Here is a 15524-nt window from a genome sequence, read left to right on the forward strand (position 1 = left end):
TGGCCGTAAGGGTAAATGTTAGTGAATAATTATAGTACAATTTCTTATGTGTGAGATACTGAGATTTCATTAACAACAATTAATTCAAAGCATGCAAATTAAAAACTCGAGAAAGGGAGAAAATTTTTACTAAAAGAAACATTAAGTAGAGAGAGGGAGACATGAAATCAAAACCCACTTATTTGAGTAAAAGAATTAAAGGCAAAAAACGAAATGAGAAAGAAAACATTAGAGGAAATTGAAGAAATTACTCTTAAATTAACGACGCATGAAGTAAGTACCCTTAATAGCGGTAAAAGTAAGGCGTGTATTACTGGATGACTCTTTTTTCACCCCGCCAAATAACTTTAAAATTCTACATTTTCCTGCCCTAGGGAATAGCGCAATAGAAATACAAGGTCCAAAAATACCACTAATGATGTTTGTCACTTTGCAAAGACTGCAAGCTAGCTAGGTAGAACAGCACTTTCGCTCTTTTCAGAAAATTTGAAGGAAGACAGTGAGAAGTGGAACAAGTCCAGATGATAAAAGGGTACTAGTAGTAGTAGAGAAATTAGATTCAAGATATTGAGAAATTCGAATTTTCACTATAGTAAGCATGTTTAGTTAGAAGAGAAACTAAAAAAAAATGGTTAGAAGAGAAACTACTTCAATGTCAATACTTGGGATCACAAGCTTTATATGTGATGGTGATTATTACCGTCGTAATCATGCTTACTACTTTCAAGGTCCTGGTTAGTGGTTACCTCAACTCTATCGCTAGCTCATTGACTCCTATTAGCATTTATCAGGTGCAAGTCACTTTCCATGAACTCCAAAATTAACGAACTTAATCAACAATTTACAGTTCCTAACTACCATTTTGTTAGAAGCGTTAGTGTTAGGAGTCAAGGGTACGTAGGTTTCGATTAACAGAAGCAAAACATCAGGATCAAGATTATTTACATGTAAAATATTTACTGTCCCGGCCAATTACTTTAATCACATCATATTAGTTTCGCGTAAACCCCAAGTATTTGAAAGGTTCATCAACATTATAGTAAATATGTGTAGTTTTACTCGATCATCACGTGTATTTACAGATCCTCAAACATATATGCATATCAGCATATGCAGTACTTGTCTTTGCGTGCATGACAATGAAATTTTTTATTGCAGAATCAAAGCTGCTCGAAGAAAGTCCAGAAGTACGTGAATGTAATTCATTGCAGTAGGGAAATGTGTGTGTGTGTGCGCGCGCGCGCGCGCACGCATGTGTGTATCTATATCTATATCTTAATATCTATATGACAAAGGTACCTCGTAGCTGGATAGAAAGAAAACAATCATAGTAGTTCATTATTCGGTGCATGGCAACCCAACCAAGCAGAGATTGGTAGCTAGTGACTACAGCACAGTTTTTCTACTGTAAATTCTGGTGGCAATCAATAATATTTGAATAGATCATCATCAGCTTCAATTATAATCACATATTAGCCATAGACTTACACCAAATGACCTAATGAATAATCCATGCTAGCTGTTTAATTAGTTCATTTAACCATCTGTTCATAGTCGTCGCAGAGCCCCACCTTTATAAACCTTTTATGTTTAACATACCTGCTAGAGTTTGAACATCAAAACAAAGCCACATTGACTTTTAGTCGAATTATGACAAATGAGTTTCTTCCACTTATCTATAGCTAGCTCGATCGGGGACCCTTTTTCACTGAATCTTGCAGTGGAGCCATGGCAGTTATATATATAGATAGATAGATCTAGAAGCCAGTTAATTTTTTGACTGCATATATATATCATTGGATAGCAATATAATTATTGAGTAGGTAAAATGGTAAGTTCTGTTGTGCCCCATGAGAGATTTTTGTATCTGGAATCACTGGTCTTTGGGTTTCATCTGCTAGACTCGAGAATAATGGGACGTGATAACTTGTTTGAATCACTAATTTTCATTATAAGGTGATGACCTACTGATGCTGACGATTACGATTAAAATCATGTTTCTATCGTGGTGTGTATCGATCAAATTGATTATTCTATGTTATTTGAAATGTCCTATTTAGAGACATAATGGAATATATTCTTTACTTTGTTCATGCCTATCATTTTGTATATCATCGTAGATACTACGAGAGTTTGAACTAGTTATAATTTGGTGTCTCCACCTATTGCCGACAAATTTTGGTTTAGAAGCTAATTTCACAAGTTGAGGTATTTACAAAAGTAGTGAGAAAATAATGGACTCACCAAATTCGTTGGTTCTGACATTTTCTTTTTTCATTCAAGATATATATAAATTGATTATTGTTCACCATTACATGGTTTGTATGCGATACTAATCACGTGGTATATAAATACAAAGGCTATCATTTTCAATACCTCATTATCTGCATATTGGTTGAGGAGCTAGTACAACCAAAAGGTCTTCCCTCTCCATAAGCCCTTGTACTTTTCCTTCATACGCAGACATGTTAGTTGGGGCTGAAGAAATAATATTCAAAGCCTAGACCAAGAGATTTGATGCACAAAAGGACCTAATTTTCGCAGCAAGTTTGTATTTTACTAAACAAATGAGGAAACAAGCAGTCTAATCATCCATTAACAAACAAGAATGGAAGTGAAAGTCTTCTTCTTCATCCTTAATCAACAATAGTCAAAGACAGAATTATAACAACTGTGCAGAACTTTCAAAGCCTCTAACTACCTCATTTTTTCTAGACCTCCTAGATTAATAATGTTTGCTATTCTCTACTACTGTTGAGATCAACCGGTGGTGGATTCACATCAAAACATGAAGCACTTGAGAGTGTGCATCATGTCATCCACTGAAGAAAAAGCTTTTCAAATACCCAAATCATTCTGATATCGCCTTGACGACCAAAAGCAAAGAACCCCTCCACAACTAGATGAAGTGAAAAGCTTCGAGCCTTTTGACTCACTCAATATTAGGCTCAACAAACAAATATATTTGAATTCAAAAGGCCTTGAACGACTACTGGGAGAAAGGTTAGTGATCGAAAGTGGAGCTAGCATTTACTTCATGCATGCAAATATGGCTCCCACATTTTGATTTCATGAGAAAAAACATACTGATGAAACCAGCAAGTACTTGACAGGTTGTAGGAATCCTTGCGACCCATGTTTTCCAGATATTAATCATGACCTTCATAATGGAAAACTTTACAGGACTGTTATCGATTTTCTTTTGAAAGACCGAAAATTTGAGTGTGGTAGAATGATGATCGATCATATATCAGTACCCCATGGCCAAGCTATGTTAACACCAGATGGTAAACAGATCAATTCAATGTTGCTGTTCAGAACTTCAGATCATCATTCAATTACTTCATTAATTGAAAAAGCAGTAAAATCTATCCAAATGAATGGTCTTACAAGCGCTAGCTAGCAGGTAACATTTCAAGGAGAGTGTTGCCCGACACATACCATTCAAGAAAGTATACTTCACATTTAGTCTGGTGGTTAAGAACATCTTTTTTTTTTTTTTGTTCTGGGGTCGAGATCATTTACTCCGCCATAATAAAATCTCATCCAAATCTGACATAACTAATAGGATATAGATTTGGTGGTTGAATTCCGTTAATCCGAAGACATACCAATCCACAGCTTTGATAATTCAACCTTTTAAAAATATTGATATACAAAATTTCAGGTACAATCTTGTTCAAACTCTAGCAGAAAACAAATATGACGCGCATCCTAGAAGCCTTGACTAGAATGCTCTGGTGCTAATCCCAGCAACCTCAATACTATAAACCTCACATCACATTAGAAGAAAAAAGGCAAAGGGGAACTAAAACAGATTCATCCATTTCAAACCTTTCTTTCATCCATTAAAAGAAAGTGCGCATATTTGCAATGAAACATAAAATTCAATGGCCTAAACAACGACCTCTCTATGAGAAGCTATACATGATTAGCTAGCTATCACTACATCTTCACAGTTGCTTCTTCACTTGGGTATCTGGGAGCTCTATCTCAGTATGGTGGTGGTGGATATACTCCATACGGACCTAATTGAAAAGCAGAAAACAGATCTTCAGTATCCAATTAGTCATATTTCAGCTAGCAGCAAAAATTATGAACCACAAACAAATGAAGTTACCTTGAGGTGGAGGGTAAAACGATGAGGCTTGTGGAGGTGGTGGATATGTAGATGATGGAGGAGGAGGATAAGTTGAAGATGGTGGGTATGGTGCAGGAGGATATGCAGCTGGTGGAGGGGCACCGTACGGGGATGGTGGATATCCTCCTGGTGCGGGATTAGGTGGATACGCAGCTGGTGCTGGATTGGGTGGATATGAAGGAGTAGGTGAATACGAAGGATAGGGAGATGGAGCTGGAGCTGGGTAAGCTGCTGGTGGAGGTGGTGCATACATTTGAGGTGGTGGTGCATACGCAGATGCTGGAGGGGGAGTTGAGTACATATGAGCTTGCGGTGCAGGTGGTGCTCCATAAGGTGGTGCAGATGGGGCATAGCCTGCTGCCAGTTTCTGCAGTAACCAAAGCACAGTTATTCAGTTGATATGTAATTAATAAGAATATATACAAGGACATCCACCCACTTATACTGTGAAAAGAAAAGGAAAAAAAAAAAAAAAGACATGCAACTTACATTAGGCTTTGCACTTATATCAGGCTTCGAGTAATGCATTATAAGCCGCACTTCTCCAGCATATCTACAATGTAAACAAATTCGAGGTCAGAAGCAAGCAATTTTTCTATATAAAAGATGCTCCCATTACTGATACTAATACTTACAACTTCAGTAAAAAGAGAAGCAAGTAATTTGAATGACCAATAAATGAATTAACCAATTCCTTACTTTTGTTAGGAAGGTAGGGCATGATGACAGGTAAGAGAAGAGCTTATATCATAAAATCACTCCCACCAGTCTTTCTGTTGGCTATAATCAAAATGGATACCAGGACTGTATTTAACAAACGAAATATATTACACTTCTAATCCTAGATCCGAGCCTACCTCATGTCCCTTAAATGCTGACCTGTACTACAGACAAGATTCACTCCATCTCCTTTAACCACCCCTTTGTTTTCTTTTCTTCCTAATACCTTTGTTGTAAGTAATTGACATGGCATGGCCAAACAAAGCTAGCAGTGTTGTAGTGTAAATTTGGAAGGTGTTTAGATGATGCATCCCACATGTTGACTCTGTTCCTAAACAACTGATAAACAAGACTATTCCAATCCCACTTTGGGAAGTAACAGTAGCTTGAAAAACTACTACATCTAATGCAATCCATCACATCATGCACAAGATAAAAGGTTTGACACAATGCGATGTTAAAGCAACAGAAACGTAAAAGCCTACACATTTGACAAGAACAATATAGAGGGGAAAAAAAAAGGGCAATTCATGGACAAAGAGAGTTACCAAACATGCACATTTACGACATTTGTTTTCGAAGTTCGTGTAGATTACAAAGAGTTGCAAACTCAAACAACTTAATTATCCGAATGTCCTGCATAAACCTCTCACAAGATAAGAGTTGAAACTACTAAGAATTTCGCAAGATCATGTATTTACCTGCCCGTTTTAGTCTGAAGTGGCCAAGTACCATCATCGTAACCCTGAGACAGAACCTTCTGAAGGTGTACTCTAAACACATTAATACACCCAAAAAAAAAAAAACCAATTAGAAAAGAGAAAAGATTAACCAAGACTCACAATAAAGGAAAAAGGGTATCTAAAACTTGTTCCACAATTGAGATATTCAAAGCAAGAAAGGTAGAACATTGACTTACTTTCCCTCGCCAATAAAGTCGTCATATGTGACACTGTTGCTGTTCCAGACAGCAACATTCATCTCCCTAAGCCCTTCAATTAGAGGAATCACGAACTTCTCTTGGAATGTAGGGTTTCTACCTCCGTCTACACCATTAAAATCAACATGGCTTTCAGTCCAGTTCGAGTCCAAATTCGGATTTGAACCTTTAAAATTAAACCCCCAAAAAAAAAAACCCAGATATAAAAACCAAAACTTTATCAAAAATCTCCATCAAACAATAAAAATACCCAAAAAAAAATAAATTAAATAAATACCAGTATGCGTTCTTGTTCTGTGCTTGGAGTTAGCATATTCAACACAAACGTAGGGATCTTGCCGCGAAATCCATTCTGTATCTTTCAACTTATTGCACCCAACAACTTGAAAACCCAAATCAGAAAACTCAAAATTAGAGAAAAATAAACCAAACCCAGAAAAGATGAAAGACGAGCCGGTAGAGAAAACGCACCAGTGACCTCAAGAAGCTGGCCTTGAATACCAGAAGTCGACATGGGAAAAGAGGAGTAAGGAGACGAAGACGAAGAAGACTGGGTTGGAAATTGATAATATGACATGTGAAACGTGATCTCTGTTACAAAAAAAAGGTCGAGACCTTTTTTTATAGTATTCGATTCCGCGTATTGTACTATACTTTCTGAAACGTAAAGATTTTTTACTTCGTTGAAAGTAAAATTTGGATTACTAAGATTCTAAGAAGGAACAGAGGTAATTGCGATGAAATCCCAGTTTGGGGTTTTTGAGGAAGACTAGGAAAGCGCGTGAGGTCCATTTCCTTAAGGGGTATAAAAGTCATTGTGCCGTCGTTGAAACGCTTGCTTAGTCTGTGTGCTCTTGCAGCTATTTTTTCGGTACACCGAATTTCCATTTTAGTTTGTACAGACTCAAAATACATTTTCGATTTTTCTTTTTTGGGTGCAAAAATCATTTTTGATTCACCAACTCATTGACTAAATAGTTGTATTATTTTTTCTTTTCAAAAAAAAAAAAGTTGTATTTTTTCTTCTTCTTATAATTAAGTCAATGCGCATACCAATTCTGATAGTTGATATTGGTCTAAGCCATTTATAATATTAATTTAGAATTTTTTTGGAATCCCGAAATTCATATAGAACTTTGCATAATCACTATTGTCTGATCTAACATGAAGTTCTTTCTTCTGTTTAATTCAAAAGCATTGAGCTTGTTTAAAGTTTCACAAATCACAACTTTAAACAAGCTCAATGCTATGTTTGTGTAAATAGTTTTAAATTTGATTTGGAAAACCAAATTTAATAGAATTTGAGTTCTATAGTTCAAACCCTACGTCATTTTTGGAGATTTGATATTTTGAAAACTGAAATCAATTTTAGAAATTGTATAAGATGAATTTACAATCACTCGATATTATTTAACTCAAAAAAGGAAACAAATCAAAATGGACTCATGTTCCAATATTGTAAATCTAGGTTCTGTCTAACTAATGGACGGAAAATGATTTTTTTTTGGATCAAACTGACAACTCTTCATTAATTAGAAGAAAACTCCTTCTCAATTACATCCAAAATAAAATACGGAGGAAATAACCCCAACTAACATTTACAAAAGAACAACGAGCACACTTAGCTAATTTGTGAGCCATAGAATTGGCTTGACGATAAACATGAATAAAGTAAGAACCTGAGACATGTCAAAGATCACAGGTAATATCATCATGCACACAACCCAAGATGCTATCTCTTAAAAAGTTAAAATATAGAACTCCAATAGGGTAAAACTATTTTCACTTAAGGATAAAAATATAGAGACCAAAGTATGACATATCCATAGGACATTACATGTACCCTTCACTAGTATTCCAGGGGAAAGATGACGAACAAATCAAATTCAATCATGAATCAAAAATACATAAAAGGGAATCAGACTCGATCAGCCCATTCGTTAAGCCATGACTTTTCTACGTCAACTTGAGATTGAGAGTTTGCATATCTAAATGACATAACGCAGACAATGCGCAAGAAACTTTCCCAGCTTGACCGTGTAAGAGTCGAATCATATTCCATCTTTGATCGTGGCACATTAGTCGAGAACAACGATACATTAACAAGATGCTGCTATATTTGGAAGTCTTCAATGCGTTTCAGAAGTAAACCAGAAAAAAAAAAAAAAAGACTAGTTGAGCCAATTTTTAATAGGCAATGAAGAAGCAATTGTGCGGTTGTTTCATGACAAGGATGCAACTTGAACATGGTCAACCAGAAGCCACCTAAAACGCGATCTGAGATTGGAGACTCGGTGTTACGTTGAAGACCATTAACTAATCGAATTCGGATTAATAACACGTTTACTTACTTAGAATGGGAGGAAATGATTATGAGGTAAATAGATTTCTGCGTTTACTAACACATAAAAGAATCGGACTGATTCCGGATAAAAAAATTCATGCGTTTACTAACACATGAAGGAATCAGAATGGATGTAAATCACACCTCCTTATCAGGAATCAATTCCTGAATACTCAGGAATTTGATTACGAAGGGGGGAGATGAGTTTAGCAATCAATCCTTCGGAATCAATACCGATTTATTTCTTCTCCCATCCCACTTGTCTCCGATTCATGATTATTTTCCATTCCAAATAAGTAAACGTGCCATTAATGTAGACCGAGATTTCTATATCCGAATTCTAACCAGAGAATGAAGTAGAGAAATAATCCAAGATATTAACCCAGAACCCAAGTTCATAATCCAGAGATAAACTTATGATCCAGTATAAACTCAAATAAAAACTGTTTACAGCTTGAAGATGTTCGCATACACTTCTAACAGGGATGTAAAAGCCCAGAAAGAAAGAAATGGACATAGTACAGGTTTCCTTTTTATTCTCTTTTTACAACAAATGAAACGAATTGCAACAATACCCAGCACAGTTTGATTTTAATTATTCGCAGGTTCGGGAACCTTCTTGCTATCAATCCAACCAGAACCCTACTTCAATTACAAATGGATCCAATGGACTGAAATTTGAATGTGACCAACTTTCAGCAACTGGGGGACTTAAAGCTTCCAAACCATGTTATGTACAGATTGTCCAACTCTGAGGCAGTGGTTTCAATCCTCTCACTCACTTTCGTAGTCTTCTTCATCTCCGAATGTGAAGACAGAGGTATCAGCGGCCATTGCCTTAAATTCACTTTCTGAATTTTGAGTCCCAAGGCCCGGGACATTTCCAACAGCTGCAGCACTTTTAGGCTCACTAGCAGCAGGGACCTGTTTAGAGTCCGTGCTTCCAATAGAAACTTGTTTAGTTGCTTGCGTTAAACTTGCAACTTGATCTGATTTTGTAGTAGATGCGGAACTGGAGGTGGTACTGGCAACAGTTCCACCAGCTTGAGAAGTTGCTTCTGCTCGCTGACTTTTTGAAGAGCCAGTCTCCTCCGCCTCACTGTCTGAAAACACATCATCCTTATCTTGGCCTCCTGGGTTCGCATTATGGGCTGGTGGATCAGCTGCAACTGCAACTGCAGCAGCATCATCTGATGGAGGTTTGGTACCTGAGCTTTCATCCGGTTTCTTCGTAGTAGTTTCAGTGTTAGGTGTAGGTGTTGCAGGAACATTGCCATTATAATCAACTAACACCACCTCAACCTGAAATCCAGGGGAAGGCAATTTCCTCTGCAGAATGGTCCATCACAGATGAGATTACCATTTTTCTTTGCTTGATTAGTATTATTATATACACAAAAGAAGTGGGTGCATGTCTACCTCAATATTAAACAAATAGAAAAGAGAATGTAAAGCAGAAACTTTATCAAAGCAAAGCAATGAGTCTCGCAAAAATAAAAAGAAAGAAGCAAGCGGAGTCCTATGAATCAATTCAAAACACTATCTCAATTACAGAGCACTCCACTCCATCATAGGATGCTCCAGTACATCAAAACCACAGCTATTTCTCTCAAACAACCAGCTCACCACAAATACTAAAGAGCACTGGTGCAATTTTTCTTTATATTTTTTTTTTCAAAGAAAAAATAAATAAATTACAACACAAAGCCGCTTTCACAACCCTCTGGTACAAGAAGTTAAAAACCACTAAAAGTCCAGTGCCGATGAAGGAATGTAAAATAGCTTAATTTTGTTTCAATCAACAAGTCTTGTTTATTTTAATATTTGATACATAGCTCAATCTTAAGGGTCTTTTTTTTTTTCCCTTCCACTTCAAAACTTCTGATCTATGTCAAATCCTAACCCCCCCACCACAAAAACACACCATCTGTTTTTTTAGACAGGTTCTTGGACATACTGCAAAGCAAATATATTAAAACTCCTGACTGCTGTAGAGTATATTTTAAAAATGAGTTTCCATAGTTCACGTTTTGCAAGTGAGGATCATATATCTCAAAACTAGAGTCTGCAATAAACAAAAGATATGTACCTTGTCAAATCCATCCAAATCATTGGTGGTTAAAGTTTTTCTATTTTCTGTCATCGTTGTGTTCAACCAGCTGAAATAATAATAATAGACATTAAAACAAGATGAAATCAGTTCCACCTCATACAAAGCATAAACAAAGTAGATGATTACCAACCAGTAAAAATCTCCTTGACGATCATGAAAGTGGATTTTGAAGTCACCAACTAACTCAGTCAAACCAAGCTCCCCTGGCAGAGCAAAGACCATCACCCCCTTCTTTGGAGCACTAAACCAAAAATCTTCAGGCTGTCAACATGATTGACATGTAAAATCCCAAATTAGTGAAAGGATAGCAGAGAGCTAATAAAATTACTGACAGAATAAATGCAGAATGTTTCTAAAATTGTTATCGAACATCACATACCGAAAGACCCTTGGTTCTTGGATGATCTTTTGTGGAGAATAGAACGCCTGAGAAAACATTAAATCAGAACCAACCATCAGCATCATAATAAGTTAACAAGCATGAATATTAAAACTACAAATAACTAAACACAATAACATCTAATAGTACTTGGAATGAGAAAAGAAAGGACAACATAAAATTTGCATTGCAGCTACAACATAAAAAAGAAAAAGAAAAAAAGGACTCTCATTAAACAGCACAGTGGCAAGGAAAGTTGAGAAACAGACACAGCAAGGATGCTGCAACACACCATTATGATCAGAGACAGTAATGGTGGGCCTGACCCAGTATGGGCACCTGTGAAGCCGAAAACCCCTAAGCATGCACCTGAAAATGGTGCAAACATATGTCAGTGTCATTGCAAAATATAAAAATACTACCAATTGAATCCACAGCCTAAAATATACCTGCGACCAGGAGGGTTTTCACCGTTGAAGTATGTTAAGATACGTTCGAAATATTTGACGTACCTCTAGAAAAACAACAGAAAAGAATTAGCCTTACAGAAACCTATAAGAACTGCACGTAGTAAGATATCAAGAGCCTTTAAAAAAACATAACAAAATACTAACAATCTGACTTGGCAGAACAAGCCCCTTTCCATCAAAACATCTCTTCTGGTTGTAGTAGTCAATAGACTCCTCTGCAGTAGGAAAGAACTGTAGATAGCAACAAACAAGTTTAGAGCAAGAACTAAGCATAGTACACAACCAAACCAGGAAATTAACTAATTTATCAACAAGATTCAGTTTCAAATCTTTCTACCACGAATAAATTTACCTTTAAGTAGAGGAGAAGACTGGATATCATCAATCCTGTCCTTGCCATTCCAGCCTTACAGTGCACAACTACTACATTCTCAATGTCCTCTTTCAGCCATGAATAAGCACTTCGACAAAATAATGATATAAGATGAATTGGTGGGCAATTATGGTCATCAAATGGGAAACTAGCCACCTGAAAACAAAATGATATATCAAACATAGGAGCTAGGAATCTAGCATAAAACCTTTGTTTTAATAACTATACCACAGGACATGCACTTCGTTTACTATGTCTTCTACTTGAAAAATGGTGGAGTAATGTGAAGAGCAACTCCAACTTTTCTATATAAAAAGTCTAACCTTCAAGATGAGTGACAATGCCACCTACTATGTTTATTCCAAAGAAAGGAGGTACTCTGGAAGTTATAGATTTAAGTCTTAGTGACACATCTATATTAGCATTCTGTTAGAATATAAAACGATTGTGGAGTAGATTATAACCATAAGGAAATTGTCTTGTGTTGTTTTCATGAATGTTGAACTCAACTAACAGCTTTGTTCTTTCTATTCCTGAGAATAAGATTTGACTTTGCAGAGAATAATCATTATAATAACTTGATATTCACACTTTATTATGGGGAATTCACTAGCCTTCCTTCTCAATATTTCAATACTTGAAGATTTGATGTCTTAACAGCAAAACATACACTATTAGCTGTACTAAGCTCTCCATAATCTAATCTTTATCAGATGCTGATGAAGAATACAAACAGAATATTTTTAGTCAAGATTTGGAAAGTAGTTCAAATAAATCTAGGCTTTTATTATTAGGATTATTATAATTATTAGGATTATTTCTTTAGGATTCTTTTAAGCATAGGGATATTCCTAGTTATTCTAGAATTGTCTGAGCCTCCCTATATATAGAGGCCTTTGTATGTTTTATTTTCAGACTTGAGTTAATAAAAAATTGAAAGCTTTTGCTTCTCTCCAGGTTTGTGTGATGCAACCTAACCTTAGGTGTGATGCCTAGAAACCCTACTGGTGTGATGCTAGTAGCCTTATCCTAGAAACTTACTGGTGTGATGCCGGTAGTTCTATCCTTTTCTTCTGAACTTTCTTATTCTAAATCCTTTTTCTTCTTAAAAAACAAGAACACAGCAACCAAATCCAAGAGTGCTCAAACAAACCCTAGTTCTACAGTTCTTTTGCTACTTGTCCTGCATCAGATGCGGTAAAATCTCATGACTCTAGGCAGAAGTAGCATTTTTCTTTAACCTCTCCACTACATCATTAGTAATTTCAATCGCACAATAACTTGAAAAGATACTGATTGAGATCACCAAACCAATCAGCACTCCTTGAAAGAGTTCAATATAAATGCAATGACTTCTCAAGCACAAACAGATAAGCCGGACAATGAATTCCAGCCTGCTATGGTCCAGATCACTAATTTTAATTATTAAAAACAAAATGATTACCCTCCTCAAGAGTTCTATAGTCCAGATCACTCATTTTAGTTGTATAGAGAAAAAATGGTTACCAACCTTTCCTTCAAATAATGATGCATCATATAGCCTTTCTGAACACAGGTTGTATACTTTGTACTTGCCCTGCACATATCGCAAGATAAGCTATTATTTTATTTTTTCATTGTAGAAAAGATCTTCCAATGAAGCATGATCAGAAGAAAATGAAGCTGTAAATCACTTGCTCTGCTAATATTTGGCAAATATCCAATATGAGCAACAAATCTATCTTGCACATCCAAAAAAATCTTGTACATAAAATTTCCAGAGAAAACATTATGGTCGGGAAATTGTTGGATAAATTGTGTGGACTAAAATGCAACAAGACCATCAGAACAACATTCTGAAGGCAAAACATTCGTGCAGGATATGAAGGTTAAATGAAGCTCAAGTACTTTGAACTGCTACTTGGTGCATCCAATTGAGGAACAAATGTATCTTGCACATACAATAAGTTGTCTTTATTTCTTATACGTTTGGGATATGCAGTTCAGTAAGAGTTCAAGTGATCAAGTAGAAAACGTACAACTAGCAGAGAGAGAGAGAGAGAGAGAGAGAGGAGGGAGGGAGTCAAATTCCATTATGCGATTAAGAATCCATAAAACCAGATTCCAACAGAGAGAGAGAGAGAGAGAGGTACAAATAGAAAAGTTATCAATGGATTGTCAGAAAGCAATATTTGAGAATGAATACTGAAATGAAGAATAATAATTAAGAGGTAAGAAAATAAAAATATATGGTCGCAAACATAACTAAATTATACCTTATGATGAGTTTCAAAAAACTTAATCACTTCTTCCATGTGGTTTCTGTAGAACCCCTGCATTAAATATTCAGGAAGACTTAATGTAGTGGAGCAGAATAAGTGAAGTCAGATGTAAAGTACTAATTGTGTGCTAACCTCAACATATCCAAAAAACCCAGAGCTCATATCACCAGCTGGGAATCCCATAGCAATAATGTTCTCGGTGATATATGTCATATCCAAATCAAATCCTCCCTCCTATATACATGTCAGAAACACTGAGGTCATACATATATTAAAAACCATTGATACATCCCGCAGGCCATAGTTTGTTTGAGAGGCAAAAGTAAAGTAGTTTACTGCACTCTGTTTTACTACAAAGAGGACCATAACAGCGATAATTATTAAAACAAGGGACCCACCTGGTATCTGCGTTTGTTTTGAGAGACAACATGCCGGGCCTTAACCTGAACAGCTTTCACTGCACTCTTAGAAGAGTCGACTATCCCCTTCGTAATTGTATCAAATATACCAGGTTGCACAGCTTTTGAGCTTCCACTAGCATCATCATCTTCTGCCGGTGCTTTCGGAGACAAGCGCAATCCTAATCCACTTGTAAAGCGTGCAAAACCTGACTGTCCAGAACCAGTCGGAGAGCTGTCTTGTGCTGCTGCCATTGGCTGAGGAATTTTCAGATTTTTGGCCCATGATGTTAGGCCAGATGCACTTAGCTTGGATGGCGCCTCCCGAGAACTATTATCTGATCCTGAGTCTGAGGCAGCAGGAGGTTGCTCCTCAGGAGCTTTAACTGAAGGTGAAGTTGATGGAACCGAAGATTCCGAATCCATCCTAAAACGCCAGAGATTCTGAAGGCGAGCAAAATAACAGCTTAAAGTACAGTCATAACAATAAACAAAAGCATAAATATCAACCTATCACAGAAATTCTAATCTTTCTGTTGTACATGTTGGCTAAATCTAAAACTCACTGTCGAATACTTACTGTAATAGCCCTATAAAAATCTAATACTATTTCCTGAGCTGTTCAGGGAACTCCGGCGAGTATATTAAACTCTTAATGGCTACATTATCAACAGTTCATGCTCTCCACAACTCAATTATCAAAACTTAATCAAATTTGCTCAAATAAACCTAATTTGCTAAATCTACAAATTCTGAGTACAGTTACAGTCTGACACTATTTCCCTTCACATGCCGATGGAAATAGATCCACAACTCATCTAATTACCAATTCACACCCAATGTTTTGCCAATCAAATCAACATTCCTTAAGAAAAGATACACAAATTGATAACTATGCGAATTGAAACAAGGATCAAATCTTTCTGACTAATTTGATTGGGAACTAGAAGTGAAAGACCTAGAAATCCAGCCGGAGAAACCAATCAACCGCATAAAACTAAAAATGAAATGAAATAGTGAACAACAAAATCCAAAGAAAGATGGATCGAATCTTACCGAGACGAAGAGCGCGAGAATTTAGAAGCGGTGAGATTCCATACGAGAGAGTTCAGTGTCCTAGGGTTTTCAGAGAGAGAGAGAGATTGGAGCTTCGGAATCGGGCGGGTTACCGAGGTCTTTTGTGCCCAAGTGGTCAACGCGGTTAACGGCGACGATTTGACGCCGTCTGTCTGATTAGGATAAGAACAAATATCATCTCACGGCAACGAAACGGTTAGATGTTTAGGACTTTTTCAGACCTAAAAAAAAAAAACAAAACAAAAAAATCACATAATGAGGCCCAATTGGCCTAACAGGCTTCTACATGAACTTCGTGACGTAATTCA

The 15524-nt window shown here is 36.5% G+C and overlaps 2 protein-coding genes across 3 annotated transcripts; both read right to left on the bottom strand.

The window, feature by feature from the left end:
• Positions 1 to 3622: 3622 nt before the first annotated feature.
• Positions 3623 to 6431, bottom strand: LOC112174166 (leucine-rich repeat extensin-like protein 3). 2 transcript variants are annotated; one of them, XM_024311896.2, is made up of 7 exons: positions 6273 to 6431; positions 6079 to 6183; positions 5781 to 5967; positions 5563 to 5634; positions 4631 to 4694; positions 4121 to 4508; positions 3623 to 4028 (listed from the first exon to the last, which is right to left on the bottom strand). In XM_024311896.2, exons 1-7 carry the CDS (start codon positions 6376 to 6378, stop codon positions 3994 to 3996), a joined length of 957 nt encoding a protein of 318 aa, XP_024167664.1. In that variant the 5' UTR covers positions 6379 to 6431; the 3' UTR covers positions 3623 to 3993. The 2 variants fall into 2 exon arrangements, with proteins under 2 accessions (XP_024167664.1, XP_024167666.1); XM_024311898.2 differs by having other exon boundaries at positions 5781 to 5907; positions 6273 to 6430.
• A 2112-nt stretch (positions 6432 to 8543) lies between these two features.
• On the bottom strand, positions 8544 to 15349 carry LOC112172026 (phosphatidylinositol 3,4,5-trisphosphate 3-phosphatase and protein-tyrosine-phosphatase PTEN2A). The gene is made up of 13 exons (XM_024309181.2): positions 15196 to 15349; positions 14140 to 14583; positions 13874 to 13975; positions 13736 to 13792; positions 12991 to 13056; positions 11460 to 11636; positions 11252 to 11338; positions 11087 to 11151; positions 10930 to 11006; positions 10638 to 10684; positions 10389 to 10519; positions 10235 to 10304; positions 8544 to 9474 (listed from the first exon to the last, which is right to left on the bottom strand). The coding sequence occupies exons 2-13, from the start codon at positions 14563 to 14565 to the stop codon at positions 8920 to 8922; spliced, it is 1860 nt and encodes a 619-aa protein (XP_024164949.1). The 5' UTR covers positions 14566 to 14583; positions 15196 to 15349; the 3' UTR covers positions 8544 to 8919.
• Between the last annotated feature and the right edge of the window lie 175 nt (positions 15350 to 15524).

The sequence above is a fragment of the Rosa chinensis genome, chromosome 6 (assembly GCF_002994745.2).
Source record: "Rosa chinensis cultivar Old Blush chromosome 6, RchiOBHm-V2, whole genome shotgun sequence".
NCBI classification, from domain to species: domain Eukaryota; kingdom Viridiplantae; phylum Streptophyta; class Magnoliopsida; order Rosales; family Rosaceae; genus Rosa; species Rosa chinensis.

Excerpts from the sequence above, each read along its gene's own strand:
- LOC112174166 (XM_024311896.2), bottom strand. The coding sequence starts at position 6,378 with ATGTCATATTATCAATTTCCAACCCAGTCTTCTTCGTCTTCGTCTCCT. Across the intron at positions 6,184-6,272 it reads CCAGCTTCTTGAGGTCACTG|TTGTTGGGTGCAATAAGTTG; the intron begins GTGCGTTTTCTC and ends TGGGTTTTCAAG. Across the intron at positions 5,635-5,780 it reads GACTTTATTGGCGAGGGAAA|AGTACACCTTCAGAAGGTTC; the intron begins GTAAGTCAATGT and ends TAATGTGTTTAG.
- LOC112172026 (XM_024309181.2), bottom strand. The coding sequence starts at position 14,565 with ATGGATTCGGAATCTTCGGTTCCATCAACTTCACCTTCAGTTAAAGCT. Across the intron at positions 13,793-13,873 it reads GGTTTTTTGGATATGTTGAG|GGGTTCTACAGAAACCACAT; the intron begins GTTAGCACACAA and ends TATTTAATGCAG. Across the intron at positions 11,637-12,990 it reads CATCATTATTTGAAGGAAAG|GTGGCTAGTTTCCCATTTGA; the intron begins GTTGGTAACCAT and ends TTTTGTTTTCAG.